The 17829-nt window shown below is 50.7% G+C and overlaps 5 protein-coding genes across 5 annotated transcripts in view; 3 read left to right on the top strand and 2 right to left on the bottom strand.

Moving 5' to 3' along the window:
- Positions 1-119: 119 nt before the first annotated feature.
- LOC120897884 (exocyst complex component 6) lies at positions 120-2647 on the top strand. The gene has a single exon (XM_040303037.1). The coding sequence runs from the start codon at positions 226-228 to the stop codon at positions 2533-2535; it is 2310 nt and encodes a 769-aa protein (XP_040158971.1). The 5' UTR covers positions 120-225; the 3' UTR covers positions 2536-2647.
- A 118-nt stretch (positions 2648-2765) lies between these two features.
- LOC120897886 (regulator of nonsense transcripts 3A) lies at positions 2766-5275 on the bottom strand. The gene is made up of 2 exons (XM_040303044.1): positions 4409-5275; positions 2766-4314 (listed from the first exon to the last, which is right to left on the bottom strand). The coding sequence occupies exons 1-2, from the start codon at positions 5043-5045 to the stop codon at positions 2942-2944; spliced, it is 2010 nt and encodes a 669-aa protein (XP_040158978.1). The 5' UTR covers positions 5046-5275; the 3' UTR covers positions 2766-2941.
- Positions 5276-5852: 577 nt separating this feature from the next.
- Positions 5853-6769, top strand: LOC120896348 (28S ribosomal protein S28, mitochondrial). Its single transcript, XM_040300396.1, has 3 exons — positions 5853-6242; positions 6314-6435; positions 6514-6769. Exons 1-3 carry the CDS (start codon positions 5982-5984, stop codon positions 6689-6691), a joined length of 561 nt encoding a protein of 186 aa, XP_040156330.1. The 5' UTR covers positions 5853-5981; the 3' UTR covers positions 6692-6769.
- Positions 6747-7839, bottom strand: LOC120896347 (enoyl-CoA delta isomerase 2). Its single transcript, XM_040300395.1, has one exon. The coding sequence runs from the start codon at positions 7604-7606 to the stop codon at positions 6818-6820; it is 789 nt and encodes a 262-aa protein (XP_040156329.1). The 5' UTR covers positions 7607-7839; the 3' UTR covers positions 6747-6817.
- Positions 7840-8289: 450 nt separating this feature from the next.
- LOC120897258 (trithorax group protein osa) overlaps positions 8290-17829 on the top strand; it is a 28521-nt gene continuing 18981 nt past the window's right edge. The window contains exons 1-2 of the mRNA XM_040301985.1: positions 8290-8800; positions 10379-11645. The gene's annotated coding sequence lies outside the window, so the exon portion shown is untranslated. The remainder of the gene's footprint in view (positions 8801-10378; positions 11646-17829) is intronic.

Here is a 17829-nt window from a genome sequence, read left to right as displayed (position 1 = left end):
AAATACCTCATATTAAAACATGTAAGTAGTACAAAAATAATAAAACACGTAAAACAATATTTTATATTTTATTTCATATTTCACTCTCGATGATCACAAGGCGTCCCTGTGTGCATTACTCATATTGTCAACAAACAACACATCGCTGGCAAACACAGTCAACCACTGCAATTCATTGGTGCGGGGTGCGGAAAAACGCCCACACAAAACATCGGGGCAGTGAAAATGGCCAACATTTCCATGCAGGACATCGAGGCGGTCGACGACTACTGGGGGCCAACGTTTCGCACCATCCTCGAGGGCAACTCGCAGGACCAAATCTCCGAGCAGCTGGAGTCGCGCATCCGCTCCCACGACAAAGACATCGAGCGTATCTGCAACCTGTACTATCAGGGCTTTATCGATTCGATCCGCGAGCTGCTGCTGGTGAAATCGCAAGCCCAGGGCCTAAACCAGGAGGTGCTCGGGCTGAACGATGGCCTTGGCAAAGCGTCCGCCGGCGTAATTGCGAAGGGCAACGAGTTGGTGAAGGCACGCAAGGTCGAGGGCAACATAGCGGGTGCGATCGAGGGCCTGTCGAGCTGTCTGCCGGTGCTGGAGTGTTACAGCAAGCTGCTGAAGCAGGTGCGCGAGAAGCGCTACTATCCGGCGCTGAAAACGCTCGAGGTGCTCGAGAGCGAGTATCTGCCGAAGGTGGCGGGGTACCGCTTTTCGCAGCAGATGCGCGACACCATACCGAAGCTGAAGGAAAACATCAAGAAGTCGTCGGAGGAAGATTTCCGCGAGTTTCTGGAGAATATACGCAAATTTTCGCCCAAAATCGGCGAGATTGCAATGAAACACACGAAGGAGCTGCAGAAGCGCGACCTGGAAACGATCATCGCGGAGTACAAGGCGCTGCAGGCGGAGCAGGGTGGATTCCCGGCCGGGTCGGGGGACTTTGGGGACGACGATGAGGACGTGAGTGCGCAGGATTTGATCGACTTTTCGCCCATCTATCGCTGTCTGCACATCTACACGGTGCTGAACGATAAGGAGTACTTCGAGAAGGACTACCGGCAGCAGCGGCGGGATCAGGCGAAGCTGGTGCTGCAGGCGCCCCAAACCATGCATGACAATCTGGAGGCGTACAAAACGTACATCTACTCGATCGTGGGCTTCTTTGTGGTGGAGGATCACGTGATGAATACGGGCGGCGACATCGTGACACAAACGTACCTGGACGATCTGTGGTCGTCGTCGTTGTCGCGTGCGGTGAACGTGCTGAGCATGTCGTCGTCGTCCTGCACCGATCCGAACGTGCTGCTGCGCATCAAAAACCTGATTATGCTGAGCATTACGACGCTCAAGAACTACGGCTACACGGTGACGCAGCTGTGGGATCTGCTGCTCGAGATGCGCGACCACTACAACGAGGTGTTGCTGCAGCGCTGGGTGAACGAGTTCCGCGACATACTGGACCGGAGCGACTTTCTGCCTCTGGAGGCGCACAGCCAGGAGGAGTACGATGCGGTGCTGGAGCGGTTCCCGTTCCACTCGGAGCAGCTGGAGGCGCAACCGTTCCCGAAAAAGTTCCCCTTCTCGCGCATGGTCCCGGAGGTGTACCATCAGGCGATGGAGTTTATGTACGCGTGCATGAAATTCTCCGAAGAGCTGACGCTGTCACCGAACGAAATCGCGGCGATGGTGCGCAAGGCGGCCAATTTGCTGCTGACGCGCAGCTTTAGCGGGTGTCTGTCGGCGGTTTTCCGCAGTCCCAGTCTGGCGTTGATGCAGGTCATTCAGATCATCATTGACACGCAGTATCTGGAGAAGGCGGGTCCGTTCCTGGATTCGTTCGTGTGCAAAATGACGGGCACGGTGCAGAGCGTTACGCAGACACCGTCGGCCATGTTCCACGTGGCCCGGTCGGAGGCGGAGCAGCAGGTATCGACCAAGCTGTGCTGCAAGCTGGACGAGTTCTTCGAGGAGCTGGAAAACTATGACTGGGTGCTGCCGGAATCGTACGGCCACGCGTCACCGTTCGTGACGGATATGGTGGCGTTCCTGCAGAGCACCTTCCAAAGCTTCTCGTACATCCTGCCCGGGGTGGCGCAGGCCGCGTGCAAGAAGGCGTGCGAGCACATTGCCACCACCATCTCGAAGCTGATCCTGTCCGAGGATATACGGCAAATTTCGGGCGGTGCGCTCGACCAGATCAATCTCGATCTGATGCAGTTCGAGCTGTTCGCGTCGTCCGATCCGGTGCCGGGGTTGCGCGAGGGCGATCTGTCCAAGTACTTTGCGGAGATCAGGCAGCTGCTCGATCTGCTCATCTCGGAGGATTGGAGTGCGTATTTGCACGATTTTGGGAAGGATGAGAACCGGTACTCGCTGGTGCATCCGTCCACGATCATTGTGGTGCTGGAGAAGCTGCGCGAGGCGGACAAGAAGTCGATGCTGTCGCTGATGAAGTCCAAATCAGAGCGGGACAAGAAGAAGCTGCTGGAGACGGTGCTGCGGCAGCTGAAGCAGCTGGCGGAACGGCAGAGCTAAGATTGTGGAGCGAGTAAATGCATTCGATGCTCTAACGAACAAATATTTGCTAAATTGTACTGAAATACTGATATGTTATAATTAATAAAGCGTTAAGTTCTTTAATCCACAATTCAAAATGGTGGTTTTACTTTTTGTATTTGTGGAAGGAATTCAACGATCCAAAGAAGCAATTTTACAATTTTGTTTGTTTTTTTTTTTGCAGGAAAAAAGCCAACAGACTTTCGCCATTAATTAATGAGACAAGTTCCGGAACACGTGTGTTTCGCGTTCCATGTGTTTTTTTTTTATTGCGTCCACCAAACAAACAGAATCAGCGACACGCAAAACGGAAAGGATTACTAATAGCCGTTTCAAGCTGTTTTCCTCTCTTCAATCGCTTAGGTTGTAAGGAAGGTGGGCGACACTACGGCACTGCACTGCTGCCGGCCACCACCTGTTCCTTCGCACCATCCGCATCGAGCGAGTTTTTGCGTCCATTTTTCCTCTCCCGCTGCGGCCGATCGGAAGCTTTCTTCGTGAGCTTATGGCGCCGATCCTTGGCCGCCCCGTCACCCGACTCAGCGGCCGCTCCTCCTGCCGATGCCGAAGCGGACACATTGTCCGACGGTCGGTCCGAATCGCTCCGGCCCCGATCGTCCTCGCTCTTGCCGCCACCGGCCCCACCGGACACTATCCGCTTGCGCGGTTGATAGATTTCGATCGACGGTCGATCCTTGTTGCGGATTTTGCGTGCCTCTCTGGCTTCCCGCTGCTTTTCCGACAGCTTTCCAGCCGAGTTGGACCGACCAGCGTCCGGGGAGTTTTTCCCACTGTCGGCCGCCCGTTGCCTTTCGATCGACAGTTTGGCCATCTTGTCCGGCAGGTCGGCACTACGATCGGCGAGGGGCGATCCCTGCCCGCCGGTGGGTTTCTTCTCCTTCGGTACGAACGGTGGTACGTTGGCGGTGAGTATGGTTTTCTTCACCTCCCCTCCCGCTTTCTGGTCGGTGGCCGCTGCCTCTTTGGAGGGTGGTGCCGGCTCGCTCTTACCGCTGTCCTGCTCGGCGAACCGCGTCTCGGCACGGGCACGCGTTTCCTTGCGCCGTTCGCTGTACTTCTTTACCTCCTTTTTGCTGTTGTTATTGGCGGTGGTGGTGGTGGTGGTGGTGGAGCTGGTGCCACTGGCAGGAATCGTTCCCGCGGCGTTGGTGGTGCTGCTGGCGGCTTTGGACGTGGTCGGTTGCTCACTGACACCACCGGAAACTGCTTTATCCTTTTTTGACTTTTCATTTCTCTCTCCTCCTCCTCCTCCTCCACCTCCTCCTTTCTGCTGCTGATTCTGCTCCCGAAAGCGGTTCTCTTCCTTGCCCTGCTTTTGCTTCTCCTTCTTACCGCCTCGCTGCTCCTGCTGTTTATCGCGATCCTGCTTCTTCATGATCACTACCTTCTCCCCTTCCAGCGGCCCCTCGCCCTTCTTCTCCCGATTGCGCTCCTTCTTATTCTTCGACTTTTTATCCTTCTCCTCCTTAAACCGTCCATCGCCACCACCCTTGCCAGCAGCGCCCGCCTTCGCTCCCGCGCCTTGCAGCCGAGGCAGTGCGGTCCGCTCCATAAACTCCTGGAACACCTCCTCCTGTATCGCGTCCGGGATGGCACGGGCAATCTGCGTCTTCCGCATGTGCCGCTCCTCGTCGCGCATTCGCCGTTTCTCCTCCTGCTTGCGCCGCCGCTCGTCACGCTTCTCCTGCTTCCGTTGTGCGATGTACTCCAGCAAAGGTGTTGTCGTGGTTTTCTCCTCTGCGTGTGTGTGTGTGTGTGTGTGTGTGCGGTGTGTGGAAAGTAAATTGGAAAGTTTTATAACCCCGTAACAATCGGACAGCGTGTGCCTTACCTTGCTCTATCTTAAAGCTGAACTCCTGCGTGCCCCGCCCATGCAGCGCTTCCTCCTGCTCCTTCTCGAGCGCTTCCTTGAACGCGATAAAGTGCGTGTCGCTCTCGATCGTGCCACACTTGGGGTCCTTCTTGCGGGCGCGTGCCTTCAGCGGCCCCTGGAACGGTGCGTACTCCACCACCGCCTGGTACTCCATGCCCTTGCTGTCCACGAACGTGTACCCGTCGTAGCTGTCCGTGAACCGGAAGATGTCCGCCGGGTTGGTGAAGTTGATGTACGCCCGGCACGACGCATTCTGTCCGAGCGTCCAGTCCGGCCCGACGAAGTAAAACTCATCGTTCGCCGGCAGCTTCCCATCGACCGCGATCTGCTCGCAGAACAGTGCCTCCGTCATGGTGGGCGGTAGGCGGCGTATCACCACCCGGGTCATGGGCGCCGGCGCATCCTTCTTGTTCTTTTTGTTGCGCTTCGAGCCGCCCGATTTGCCGCCCTTATCCTTCTTGTCCTTGCGGGATTGCTGCTGCTGCTGCTGCTGTTGTTGCCGCTGTTTGTCGGGTTTGTCGCGACCACCGCCACCGCCGCCGCCGCCGCCGCCGCCACCGGTGGCGCGTGTTCCGGTGGACTTGGGTTGATCCATCGGTCCGGCCGCACCAGTACACTCACGGTCGATGACCGCCAGGGCTGTTACGATATCCGCGAGCCGTACCAGCCGAGAAATCGGTTTGTTGCTTTCCGGTTTGCCCGCACACGACGTACTCGCATCGAGGCGTTCTGTGGGGGCTGCGCGTGAAAATGGGACGATCAGTACGGGCTGGTAGGTATTTGCTTTTGTTTTGGTGTGCCGCTGTGACAGCGCGCTCAAATGTCAACGGCGCCCCACGGTGGCCGACGTCACACGCGCCCAGTGTGGCCAGATTCCGAACTCCCGACCACGCTGGTTTTCGCAGATGTTTTCGGGGATAATTCGTTAACGATATAATCAACGATAATCAACGATATACGGATCATTTCGGGGATAGTGAACACACGTGAAGGATGAACTCATGCAAAAATAGCTAAAAATAGAAATGAACATTCGAATTCATTCCCACCCCTCATATTCCAATTCACGCGCATGCTGCATCCTTGATGCTACCAACCACATCGCTAGTTCTACTTCGACACTTTGTAAGTTGCGCCACCATATTATTATTCATTATAGTGTTATTTGCTGGGTTTTGTTTTATGAAGGGGTACTGATACTAAATGAATTAAAAGAAATAAATAAAACAACAAAAATAACAGATTAACTATTAAATACGCATTTCTAACACTGACTAAAGGGGTCTGAAGTTATTGGAGCTGGATGTTTTAAAAATAAAAGAAAATCGGCGTTTAAAAAACCGGTAGGAATACATATAAATTGGAATTTCTGGTCACTCTGACACCGAGCGCCTGTCACAGAAACTGTCAAATTGGCAGCGCGTTTGCGATCAAAACAATTCACATTTTCTCACTGCTTCCCCGGGATATTTAGCAAAGAGAAAATCCGGCAATTTACGGTAAAACGTGATTAAAATCACACGCACACAGTATGGCTCTTTTGCTACGGTTAGCACGCCAACGGACGCTGTGTGCAGCGCTTAGTCAGCCGGCACGTGTCGGTCCTTACGTGAAGTTCAGCACCGAAGGTGTGGTGTCCACCGACGGACAGGAATCGTCTGCGGAAGCGAACAAAAAGGTTGGTGGATTTGCGAAAGCCTACCAAAAGCACAGCGACTCGCTCAACCCGGAACAGCCCAATGAACCTCCGAAGACGTTTGCTTCCCTGCTGCGAAATTCAAAGCTTGTCGATGTAAGGAAGGGATTTGGATTTTCCACAAGCGCTTGCAAAACATTCACCCAACTCTCTTCATCACGTTCCAGCTGGGCGATCCGGAGGGAAAGATTGTGACGGGGAAAATATTCCACATCGTCGAGAACGATCTGTACATCGATTTTGGCTGGAAGTTTCACTGCGTCTGCACGCGACCCGCGAAGAATGGCGAGTAAGTATTACACCGCTATTTTACGTAATTTGTCCTTCCTTTGCCTCACATTTGGACTTTTCGGTTTTTTCGTTGCAGAGATTACGTGAGAGGTGCCCGGGTGCGGCTACGCGTCAAAGATCTCGAACTGTCGACACGCTTTTTGGGTTCGAACAAGGATCTTACCCTGCTGGAAGCGGACTGCCAGCTGCTGGGCCTGATTTCATCCCCTGCAACCCGCTCGCAGCAAGCACGCAGCACCGAGTTGCCCAAATAATCCATCCTCCCCTCGCATTCACCGTAGAACGTACATAAGTTGTAGAAAATACGAATTATCACACCATAACCAAAGTCACCGGTCCGCTACGTTTGTATTTGTGTAACACGAGATGACACCCTCGTTCTACATTTTGCTTTTTCGCATCATAAACTCCATGACCGCGTTCATGGACTCCTCCGTCTGGTAGCGGCCCATCAGCGCCTCCGTTTCGCGATCGTTCGCTTCGTGCAGCTGGTCGCGCTGGAACCGGTTGGTCAGCCGTTTGGTCGCCTTGATCGAACCGATCGGCAGCTTGCCGTACTCCAGTATCTGGGGCCACAGTTTCGTCTCCAGCTCGTCCTTCTTAACCACCGCCGCCACCACGTTAAACTGTAGCGCTTCCTGGGCCGACAGGCGATGGTTTAGCAGCAGCATCTCGGACGCTTTGCTGCGGCCCATCAGCAGCGGGAACGTGTACGAGGAGCAGCCCTCCGCACACAGCCCCAGCCTGGTGAAGGGCGTGTAGAAGTAAGCCGTATCGACCATGTACACGACGTCGCACAGCAGGGCCGTGGTGGCCGCAATGCCTATCGCCGGCCCGTTGATCACCGCAATCAGCAGCTTGTCGAACTGGATAAAGGCACGCACCATCTCGCGCAGGATCGCGTTTCCGCGGGCGAGCTTCTCCTCGACCGAGCCTTCCTCGGCCACGGCCGACACCATATCGTTGCCGGAGGAGTAGAAATCGCCCGCCCCGGTCAGCACGACCACATGCACACTGTCGTCCTTATTGGCGGCCACCAGCGTATCGCCCAGATCCTGGTACGCCTGCCGGTTGAGGGCGTTCTTTTTGCGCGGATTGTTGATCGTCACCCGCAGCACCGTACCGAAGCGATCCAGCTTTAGGTGGGCCGGCTCTTTAGCACCTGCCATCGTCACTTGCGCTTTGTTGCTTTGCTGGGAGAAGACTTTTTTGGAGGGCGAAAAGTGCTCACGAGCTGTTATGGTGGCGCACTGAGGCAGAGGAGAATAAAACGACAATTCACCCTGATAACATGAACGCCGGTGGGGTGAACGATAACGACCTGTTGACTTGGGGGGGGATGAGCTGCACTCGGTCAATAGAAGCGTACTGGGGGTAGGGCAAGGGTCAAAAGTGTTTATTTTGCAGGCGGGTGTGTAGGGTCAGGTATTGTAAAAAATGAAATGTAATGCGAATATATTCGAATATTGTACAAACAAATGGAATGAAAATTTGTAAAAATTGTGTAAAATATTTAGCTCGAGCTTTCATGGAAAATCGGCACAATCACACTAGAACTGTTTCAATGAAATTTAATATATTGAGATATATATATTTTATCAATGTGTGCAAAACACGTAAAATATTGCATTTTTATGATTTATTTAAATAATTAGATCTGCTAAAAATAAAACAGAAAGTGTAAAAAATCAAATTTTAAAATCTTTTTCTGTTCGTAAACACGGCGCCCACTGTGCCATTGCCACTTGATCGAAATCGACGAAACCGCTCGGCGCGCTCTCGACGAACGGGCGAGCGAAACCGACTATACACGAATCCCGCGCCTGACAGCTGTCAGCGGGCGGGTTCATCGATTTTGCAAGCTCTTTCACATCCGGTACGACGTCGGCGCTCGTCGCAGAGTGCGAGGAAAGGCAGAAGATTTTTTCCGCTTACCCCGTGAAGAAGTTCCAGCCACTCGAGCGAGCCGCTTTTCTTTCCCGTGCGAAGCAGCCGCGTGAAAAGCATCCCCGCGCGTGACGGCCCTGCCGGGGTTTTTTCCGACGCGTTGTTTCGAGCACCACACAGCGCGCGCCCCCCGTGAAAAGAGAAGAGAAGGAGGGTGCCCCCCGCCCCAAAACCGGTGTGTGTGTCGTCTCCGCCCCGTGTCGTACGGTACGGTCCGGTGTGTCCCCCGCCCGTCGGGTTCGCGCTAGAGGCGTAGTGTGCGTAGTTTCATTTCGGGTGCCCTCTGCGCGTGTGTGTGTGTGTGTGTGTCAGTGGTGTAGAGGGGCGCATGTAGGAAGAAAAAAAACGGAAAAAAGGGAAGCCGACTTCAACATTTTTCCTGCAAACGGAGCAGCAGCCGGGGAACGACACCGAGTGTGAGTAGTGAATGTACGCGTGTGTGTGTGTGCGTATGTCTGTGTTCCCTTGGGTTGGAGTTGAGGGAAGAGAGAGAAAGAGAGACAGAGAGAGAAAGAAGAGCCACCTCGTTTTGCAGCGGCCCTTTTGCACGGTTCCTTTCTGCTTCAAAGCGGCGACGTACCCTTCCGTGCAGCCCAGGTACCGGTGTGCGTGCCTGTACGTGCGTGTGAAAATGTGTGTGAGTGTGTGTGTGTGACACTACGTGCGCTCGTGTGTGTGTGTGTGTGTGAAAAGAAAACGGTATGTGAGCAAAGGAGGAAACACACACACATACACGGCGCGCGCGGGGGAAGGGGAGCCTACTTTTCTCTCTGCACTCGACCTTTACGCCGCCGCCGACGACGTTGCCTAATCGGAAAAAAGATCATTCCTTGGGGCAGAACAGCGGGCAGGGTGGTGGTGACTATCACCAGCGATAGGTTTTTGAGTGGGTCTTGGGCAAGGAATGGGGTAGCAGTGGGAAACGGGTTAAACTTCAGTTTTCTTCTATTTCTTTCTTCTTTTTTGGCCAGCAAGTGCGCTGCGTGCGAGGTTCTTCCGGTGTGCTGCTGTGTGCTGATGGTTGTGTGTCAAAATCCGCTGTCGAACACTGCTGTACTAAAGTCGAAGCAAGCGGTGACGGAGGTGGTAGAGGCAGCCCCCCCCACGCCCTCCACCCTCTTCCAAGAGTACAATTACACCCGTTGCCGCTGTGGTTTCATATTTCGGCTGCAGTTGGAGGGACCCCACGGCTAGAGCGCAGAATAGTGAATCTCGCAGTAATACCCACACACACACACGCACACTTACGCATGCACGGCACGCACACCATGGTCGTACAGTGCTAAAAAGTCCGAGAGAGAGGGAGAAAGAGATATGAAACGGGAACATTTATTTGCTTCTAATTAGATAGCCCCCCCCATGCCAAGACAGCTGTCAAATAGCGATAGAGAGTGGAGCCGTGTGGGCTTTGGTTGCGAAAAAGATCGAGATATCGAGCAAAGCGACCCTTTTCCGGTACTAATCGGGGGAGAAAAGTTGGTGGAAAATCGTGTTCCGTCCGTGTTGGGAAAGGTGCAGCAAATGCGTTATCGTCCATGCCCGTTTGGTGGTGGTGGTGGGGGGCGAATTTTCGTGCAAAGCGCCCTGCTGTCACAATGACTGCTGCTTGTATGTGTGTGGGTGTGATGTGTATAATATGTGCAAAAATTGTGTGCTGCTGCAAGCACTCTGCCTTTTTGCACAACGAAGTTAGCTCTTTTGCTATTTGTGCAATATTTTCGGCACTTTCGGGAAATGGCGGATGAACTCGGAAACGTGTGTGCATTTCTCTAACAGACACGGGAAGGCATAGCGATGTGACACTAACACACACACACCCACATACACAGACACACGCAAAGTGAACGAATTTCGGGGCTGTGTTCCTTCACGCCGGCTGCAACATTGCATGCTGCAATGTGCAAATTTCGCGAAAAAATCGACCAATTTTTGATCAAAATACTAATTTTTCCTTTTCTCTCTCTCTCTCTCTCTCTTTCTTCCTCTCGCCATAGGTTTATCGTGTGTCAAATCCCCTTCTAGGGTGTGATATTTCCCAACCGCAGTAAATCCGTGTGCAGTCGAAAAAAAAAACGCCCCATTGTGGTGAGCAGATCAATCTCCCCCCTCGTTTCTCGTACATATGGTTGAGATTTTTCCAAAGCCCAGCCCGAAACCAAAATCGTAGCAGGCGTAGCAGCAGCATCTCTCTCGCCCTGTGCAGCCAGACACACGAGGTATGCGGTGCTAATTTATCCACCCCACCACACCAAAACACCCTTAGAAGCTCGACAAAAGGGCCCCAATCCGAGAGAGGTCCGGGACGGAACAGTTTAGCCTTACATCGTTACACATTTCTGTTACTGCATATTGTTTGTTGTGTTGTTTTTGTTTTTTCGGGTAAAATCGCTACAAGAAAAAAGGGAAAACAGTGGTGGTGTGTCGTGAGTTGGTGAAGGGGTGTGTGTGTGTGTGAAATAGTGTGTGTATGCGTGCGTGTGTTTGCACGTCCCAATAATTCTTCACCGCCGCCGCCGCAACAGGGCATTCAGGAGCAGCCCAATGTGATTGGTGTGTACGTGTGCCGTCTGAGAGAGTGTGTGTGTATTTGCGTGCGTGTGTTACAAGGAAGTGGAAACGTCCAGGAAAAGCTCCAATTTCGAAACAATCGCGGAATCATCGTCCGAGTCGAACGGCGGGACGAATCACCGTCTAGATACAGTTCCCACCCCGTCACTATCACATCCGCGGGGCTGGTGTCGAGAAGGGCCGCCGTGGTGATAGAGTGTGCTAGACAGCGACGACGTCAATAGCGAAAACAAAGTAATCAGAAGCCTCGAACGATCCGTGCAAGAAAACACGGCGGAGTCTGTGCGTGTTACTGCTGTGTACTGTGCCTGTGTGTGTGTGTACGCACATTTTGTTTTATCGCTTCCGTAGTTGTTGGCAGGACACACGGACCCTTGCCGTCGAAACGTCAAAAGACGTCAACGTCGCGGAGTGACAGCCCGCGCGCGCGCTCCAATAAGGCAGGAAGAAAAAAAGAAACGCACGCATACCCTCTTGGCGAGCCGTTGCTGTGTTGGTGGATGCTTCGTCCGGTGACGAATGTCTTCGTCATCGTTTCCAGCCACTACGTACAGCAGCAGTCGTCAGTAGTATCCCGGAACACCGTCAGCAACATCAGCAGACAATCCGCCACGAACGTCGTGCGGACGGCGGATGTACTGTTTCCTTCGTCTCCATGCGATGGAGCAGCAGCAGCAGCAGTTGCTTAAAACGGTAAGCTTTTTACTGCGATGTGCCATTGTGTGTGTGTGTTTCGGTGTGTAGTTTTCTATTGTGAGGTTATGTTGTTTTTTGTTGTAGATGAATCTAAACTAATTTGTGTTCGATTTCGAAGAACAAATGGTTTTGTGATTAGCGGGTGTTAACGCTCCTAAAGGATCATGTGTCAAAGCGATCGAAGATAGTTTGTTGGAACTTTTTTACGTTTTCCCTGCATTGCATTGTATCTTACTTTCTGTATAGTGTGCGCAAACTGTGTATTTAATTCCCCGCATCGCGTTAGAGCTGGCGGAAGATGATGGTGTTTCACGACAGTACTCTTCATGCGTCTGTGACAGATGTTCGGTGGTATCGCTCGACAGACTCCAAAAATAGAAGTGCAGCCAGAAATTTGGCCCAGCAGATTGCATTCCGGTGCAAACCACCAACATCCTCTCCATCACCGTTTCACTATTTTCACAAACTTCCTTTTTGTTTTACCTTGTGTGGGACAAAGCAACAAAAAAAACTCCCCCTTGAAGCATGCTTGTGGTGTGCGTGAGCGAAACCGGGGTACTAAAACCGGCTTACCGAGTGCACCACGCTACAGAAAGAGAGGGACAGTGTGTCACTGTATCGTTTTGTGCCGGCTGGGGTCGGGAGGAGAAAGGTGACCGACCACCATGCCCGGCTGGGTGTTTTCTTCTCCCTCCACACCCATACGCCCTGGAAGCTGGTGCTTTTTGGACATATTTTTTTATGTAATCCACCAAGAGTGGGTACTCTTGCCATCCTGCTCCTCATGCGCCCCGGAACATTGCCCCGGAGTTGAGGTCCGGAAATCAGGCAGTCGATGGTGTTTGGGAAAAGGAAGCGAAAAGAAAATGAAATCACCTTTGTCAATGGAATCTCGAACGTCATCGCGGCGACAGCGAGCGAGGCCTGGTTGACACTCTACAGCAAGACCGCGAAGGCAAAAATGACAGATACAAGAGGGGACAGATACCTATACATACACAGCAGCAGCAGCAGCAGCAGCAACGGTGCCCAGACACATGCTAGAAGGCCTTCCCCCGGGCCAAGGGGGTCGATGGGGATGTGTTTCCCTTTTTTGGGAGCCATGCCTCTTCCATTTTCGGCAAACCCATGCAACCAAGACAAGTAGGCATAGGAAAAGACGAATAGAGTACAGTATGTGTGCGTGCGTGTGTGTTTGTGTGGAATCTCGGTGAAGAAACACACTCACCAAAAGCTTCGCCGCTCTGCCGCCTGCATGCCAATGGTCGTTTTCTTGCCTTATTTTTTCATCGCTGTGTCGCGCTCGATGGCGAAAACAGATGCCGCAGCATGAAAACCGCAGCAGCATTCGACGTCAACACCGTCCCTTTGCCTGGCCCGGTTCGGTGCGGTGTGTGTGTGTTTGTGTGTGGCTCACATTTTCCGGCTGTGGCCATTGCCTGCGCCTGTGACTGTGTGTGCCCCCCGTCTCTTGCGTATATTGCTCAATGCGTTTCGCGATGACGGATGTGTCACACTGGTTTGTTTGAATGGGAATTTAATGCCGACTAGCCGAAGGCAGAGGGAAGAAGAGCAAAATAGATAAAACGAACATTTGCTGTGTGGCTAAGCGCGCACTCTGGTCGCTCGGAACGATGGAACCGAAAGGTTTTATGACGTCTGGTTACACCCCAGCAATAGTTTGCCAGAAGTAGTGCCGTCAGGTCGTAAATTGATTTCAAATCTTTGCAAAACTTCGCAACGATCGAGAATATTACAGACAAATCGGATCTGTTTTCCAATCAAATCTGTGTGCCAAATCAGATGAAAGTTTTTGAATGTTTCATTCTTGAAAGTTTTATCTCCTCACGAAGTATTTGAATTTTAAAAACAAGAAAAAAAAGTAAAATCTTTGGGACATTTGCAAAACCACAGCAGCGTGGTTGTAAATTCTTCCGGCTATTGGGTTGACCCCTCATTATCGTACAGGAAATTAGAGGGCGAACAGGGAAAGGTCATGCCGGCGAACAGTTCAAGATCGAAAAACGGACACAGGGCAGGGCAGTCGTTGTGCACAAAAACACAAATGTCCAAGAACACTTTGCAAGTTTGATTTCAATGTTTTGTGAATAAGTTGTACTTCTGGACACCTTCGGAAGCACTGCAGCAGCTTGCTGTCATACATTGCTTGTGATCTTTCTGAGTAAAGCATGTTGAAACGGACAAATGTCGCGCCGTTATTTCGTATCCATTGGATAATATTATTGAAATCGATTAAGAAGAATTCGATTCGAGACAGACAAGACAAGATTGGTGTTTAGCAAATGTCTAGCCATGTTTTTTATCGGAACTTACTGCAATTCGGTCAAGCACAGCCAATTAGTTTGTTTATGGAAGGTTCTTCATTAGTTCAAACACTGTTCCTCTCCAGAGATTTAATTTCCCCTAATATAGCTGTTCTGAGATAGAATTCTAATGTTCCTATTATCGCCAAGGAAAGCCTCACCAATGCTGTCGAATGTTTACCAAACCATTTAATGATGTGCCAACGCGAAGCAATCAAATTAATTTGATTCAAAGAAAGTATTTTGCATTTCACGGTATTTAGTAGAAGATTGGAAAGCTAATTGAGATGTCTCTCATGCTGCAATCAATAAACAACAATTGATTAGTTTTTCCCAGTGTTTGAGACGAAACATAGCAAAATACATCTGAATCAGAGGTGAGATAGGACCTAAAAGATTCGATAAGATGCTTTGTTCGAATTAATTCTTCAGTAAGAAGCAATTCAACATAAACAGTTGTACAACGTTCCAATACTTGATCGGATCCTAAATTTGCTTGGTATTTTGCAAATATAATACGCACAACAAAAATGCTGATCAGGATAAGGAACCGAAAATCGCCAACATCGGCAACTCAATTCGCGATTGCAGCAACGGGTAGCCACCACCTTCTCTCTTTTATTGGCATGCGCTACACGATGATGATGATGAGATGACCTCAATACCACCCTACAAGAAGATGCACATCACCACCCGTACGCCAAATATAGCCTAAGTGCGGCTGGTGGAATTTCTTTCCTTTTGAATTCCCTTCGCGCACACACCTTGTCGGTGTGTGAAGTCTTAATGACTATATCGCTTACCTTTCAACTGTGGCACGGGATGGGGCTTCCTTTTAGGGTTGCAGATGCTGCCCAAGTTGCAGCATGAGGTGGAATGGGAGAGCGAAGGAGGGGAGAGCAAAGGGAAAAAAAGAAACTGCATTGTTTGAGGTACGGGGTAGCGACGAAATCATCACCAACTTCCCGGGGAGGAAGACGCGACGGATGACGATTTCCTTGCAATAGCATCCCATTTCCTGCTTTTGGGGTTGGTTGGGTTGCGCTCGTTCGATGTAAAAATTGCAAATCCTTTGGGCGTGTGCAATTGGAAACGTTTTTTTTTGCCCTTCTTGTAGCAGTTTTACGCTGATAAACACTAGCGGAGGGAGTGATTGTTGTTATCTCATCCTCAGAAGTCGTATTTTGTGTTTGTAAATTTAATGTCAGTTTTTTTTTTGATTCTTTGTTTATGATGTTTTTATTATGAAGTAGGGGTGCGAGAGGTTAGAACTATTTAAAGATAATAGAAACAAATTATAAGAATAATTGGTTTTGAACAAGAAAAAGATAAAATATTCTATTTGCGATATGTATTCATTGTATTCTCATGTATCTATAACGTGCATTAAGGTACAATTACTTACTTACTTACTTATCCGGCGCTACAACCGCTTTGCGGTCTTGGCCTGCCTCAGGAGTGTCCGAAACCGCTCGCGGTCTCGCGCCTTCGTCTGCCAGTCCGTTATCCCGGCCTTAATGGCGGACGCCTCCACGCCATCTTGCCACCTCAATTTGGGCCTACCACGCCTCCTCTGTCCTTGTGGACGGCCTAAAAAGACTTTACGGGCTGGGTCGTCCGTTTCCATGCGTACAACATGGCCAGCCCACCGGAGCCTGGCGAGCTTAATACGCTGTACGACAGTGAGGCCGCCGTACATCTCGTATAGCTCGTCATTATATCGGCTCCTCCATTGTCCTTCCACACATACGGGGCCAAGTATCCTTCTGAGCATCTTCCTCTCGAACGCGGCTAAGAGGGCTTCGTCAGGTTTGGACAGTGTCCATGTCTCAGAGGCGTATGTGAGTACTGGTACTATATAGGTACACTGGTGGACATAAAAATAGGAAAAAAAAATTTGTGTGTTTTTTTTTGCGTGCACTATGTGTGTCATCGCCAACAGTTCGAGGCGTACTAAATTTGCAATAGCCGATTTTTGCCTTTTATACTCTCATTTTTGGTGCGCTACTTATCTGAGTTTTGAGTGCCGGCAGCGTTTTGCGGCAGTATAAAAGGAGAGCCAAACCGTGTTGCGCTTAATTCTTCCATCAGCAAGAGGCGAAAGAACTCCGCAGGAGCCAAAGCCTCTCTAAACCATACTAACAACAACAACAACTGTTGGCGATGACACACCTATTGCACGCAAAAAAACACACAACAAATTTTTTTTCCTATCTTTTTGTCCACCGGTGTACTATATAGTCCCAGCTTCGTCCGTCGCGACAGGTTCTTTGAGGTGAACTGCTTTTTCAGGCTGTATAATGACCGGTTGGCAGCCAGCATCCTTGCGCGCAACTCAACTTCCATACTGTTGTCGTTGCTGACCTTTGACCCAAGATAGGTGAATTCTGGGAAGACTTCAAAAGTGCGTTCACCTATCTGCACGTCACGCATACGTAGATTCTGATTATTTGTTGGCGGGCCCGCTGATGTTGCCACCATCAGTTTGGTCTTTGCCTCGTTTATCTGCAATCCGAGGTTCTCTGCCGCCTGCTCGATCCCTTGGTAGGCTTCTGCTACATAGGAGAGCCGCAGACCAATGATGTCTATATCATCAGCGTATGCCAGGATCTGGGTTGACTTATAGAAGATGGTTCCCGTAGTCTCCACCCTCGAGTCGCGGATGGCCCTCTCTAGCGCCAAGTTGAATAGGAGACAGGCAAGCCCGTCCCCCTGGCGCAGACCCTTGGTGGTAGCAAAAGGTCCTGAGAGTTTTCCATCCACCCTCACCTGGCATGTGACGTTGGTCATAGTCATTCTAACTAGCCTTATCAGTTTGGCCGGGATTCCAAATGAGCTCATGGCGTCGTACAGTTTTACCCTGGCTATGCTATCGTATGCGGCTTTGAAGTATATGAAGAGATGGTATGTGTCGTTTCTGTATTCAGCCATCTTCTCCAAGTTGTTATACCCCTGTAGTTGTTGCAGTCCAACCTGTCTCCCTTCTTGTATACGTGGTAGATGAAGCCGAGATTCCAATCACAAGGCATCGATTCGCTATCCCACACCTCAGTAACTATTTGATGAATTTCGTTTTCTAGACGTGCACCTCCATTCTTGACCAGTTCAGCTGCAATTCCGTCGGTTCCGGGTACCTTGTTATTTTTCAGCCGACGGATAGCCTTTCGTGTTTCTTCTATGCTAGGTGGCAGTAGCATGACACTATCTGCTAGTGGCGCTTCTAGCTGTTCGTTTAACTGGTCGTTGAGTAATTCATCAAAGTACTGAGCCAACCGCGAGAGGACCTCTGGCTGGTTACTAACCAGATCTCCATCCTTGTTGCGACAAGGTACAATAAGGTACAATACTGTTCATAAAAAGAGATAAAAAACCAGACCTGTCCTGAAACTGATAAAGTACCCATATTAGTTCAGAAACTCTGCATGACTTTATTTCGGTACTGAACCTGACCGGCCCTGGAACCATAACGAACCCAAATCGGTCGTGGAACTGCTCGCGAACCCATACCGGTACTAGAATCGATAATGAAGCCGGGAAATGGCACCGATAATGAACCAATGCCAATTGAAGAGTTGATAATACACCCATACCGTTTGTGAAACTGATCATAAACCAATACCAGTTCCGGAACTGATCATGATCCGAAACTGGTCCTGGAACTGCTCATGAACCCATGCCGGTCCTGCAACCGATCATGAACCCATGCTCATACCGGTCCTAAAGACGATTATAAACATAAACTGCTCTTGGAACTGATGCTAGCAGGGTTTTCCAGGGGTTCTCATAGTTTCAGGGATAATTTCATGACTCTTTCTTATGTGAAGTGAATTTTACATGTTGGAAATTGGACTGTACGG

This window comes from Anopheles arabiensis, chromosome 2, assembly GCF_016920715.1.
Source record: "Anopheles arabiensis isolate DONGOLA chromosome 2, AaraD3, whole genome shotgun sequence".
NCBI lineage: Eukaryota > Metazoa > Arthropoda > Insecta > Diptera > Culicidae > Anopheles > Anopheles arabiensis.
Note: the sequence above shows the minus strand (reverse complement) of the source record. Positions and strands in the feature narration are given on the sequence as shown.

What these genes read in the sequence shown, in the direction of transcription:
- LOC120896348 (XM_040300396.1), top strand. Translation starts at nt 5,982, where the DNA reads ATGGCTCTTTTGCTACGGTTAGCACGCCAACGGACGCTGTGTGCAGCG. An exon ending in GAAATTCAAAGCTTGTCGAT is followed by an intron (nt 6,243 to 6,313) that starts GTAAGGAAGGGA and finishes ATCACGTTCCAG; the next exon opens with CTGGGCGATCCGGAGGGAAA. An exon ending in CGACCCGCGAAGAATGGCGA is followed by an intron (nt 6,436 to 6,513) that starts GTAAGTATTACA and finishes TTTTCGTTGCAG; the next exon opens with AGATTACGTGAGAGGTGCCC.
- LOC120897886 (XM_040303044.1), bottom strand. Translation starts at nt 5,045, where the DNA reads ATGGATCAACCCAAGTCCACCGGAACACGCGCCACCGGTGGCGGCGGC. An exon ending in CAGCTTTAAGATAGAGCAAG is followed by an intron (nt 4,315 to 4,408) that starts GTAAGGCACACG and finishes ACACACACGCAG; the next exon opens with AGGAGAAAACCACGACAACA.
- LOC120897884 (XM_040303037.1), top strand. Translation starts at nt 226, where the DNA reads ATGGCCAACATTTCCATGCAGGACATCGAGGCGGTCGACGACTACTGG.
- LOC120896347 (XM_040300395.1), bottom strand. Translation starts at nt 7,606, where the DNA reads ATGGCAGGTGCTAAAGAGCCGGCCCACCTAAAGCTGGATCGCTTCGGT.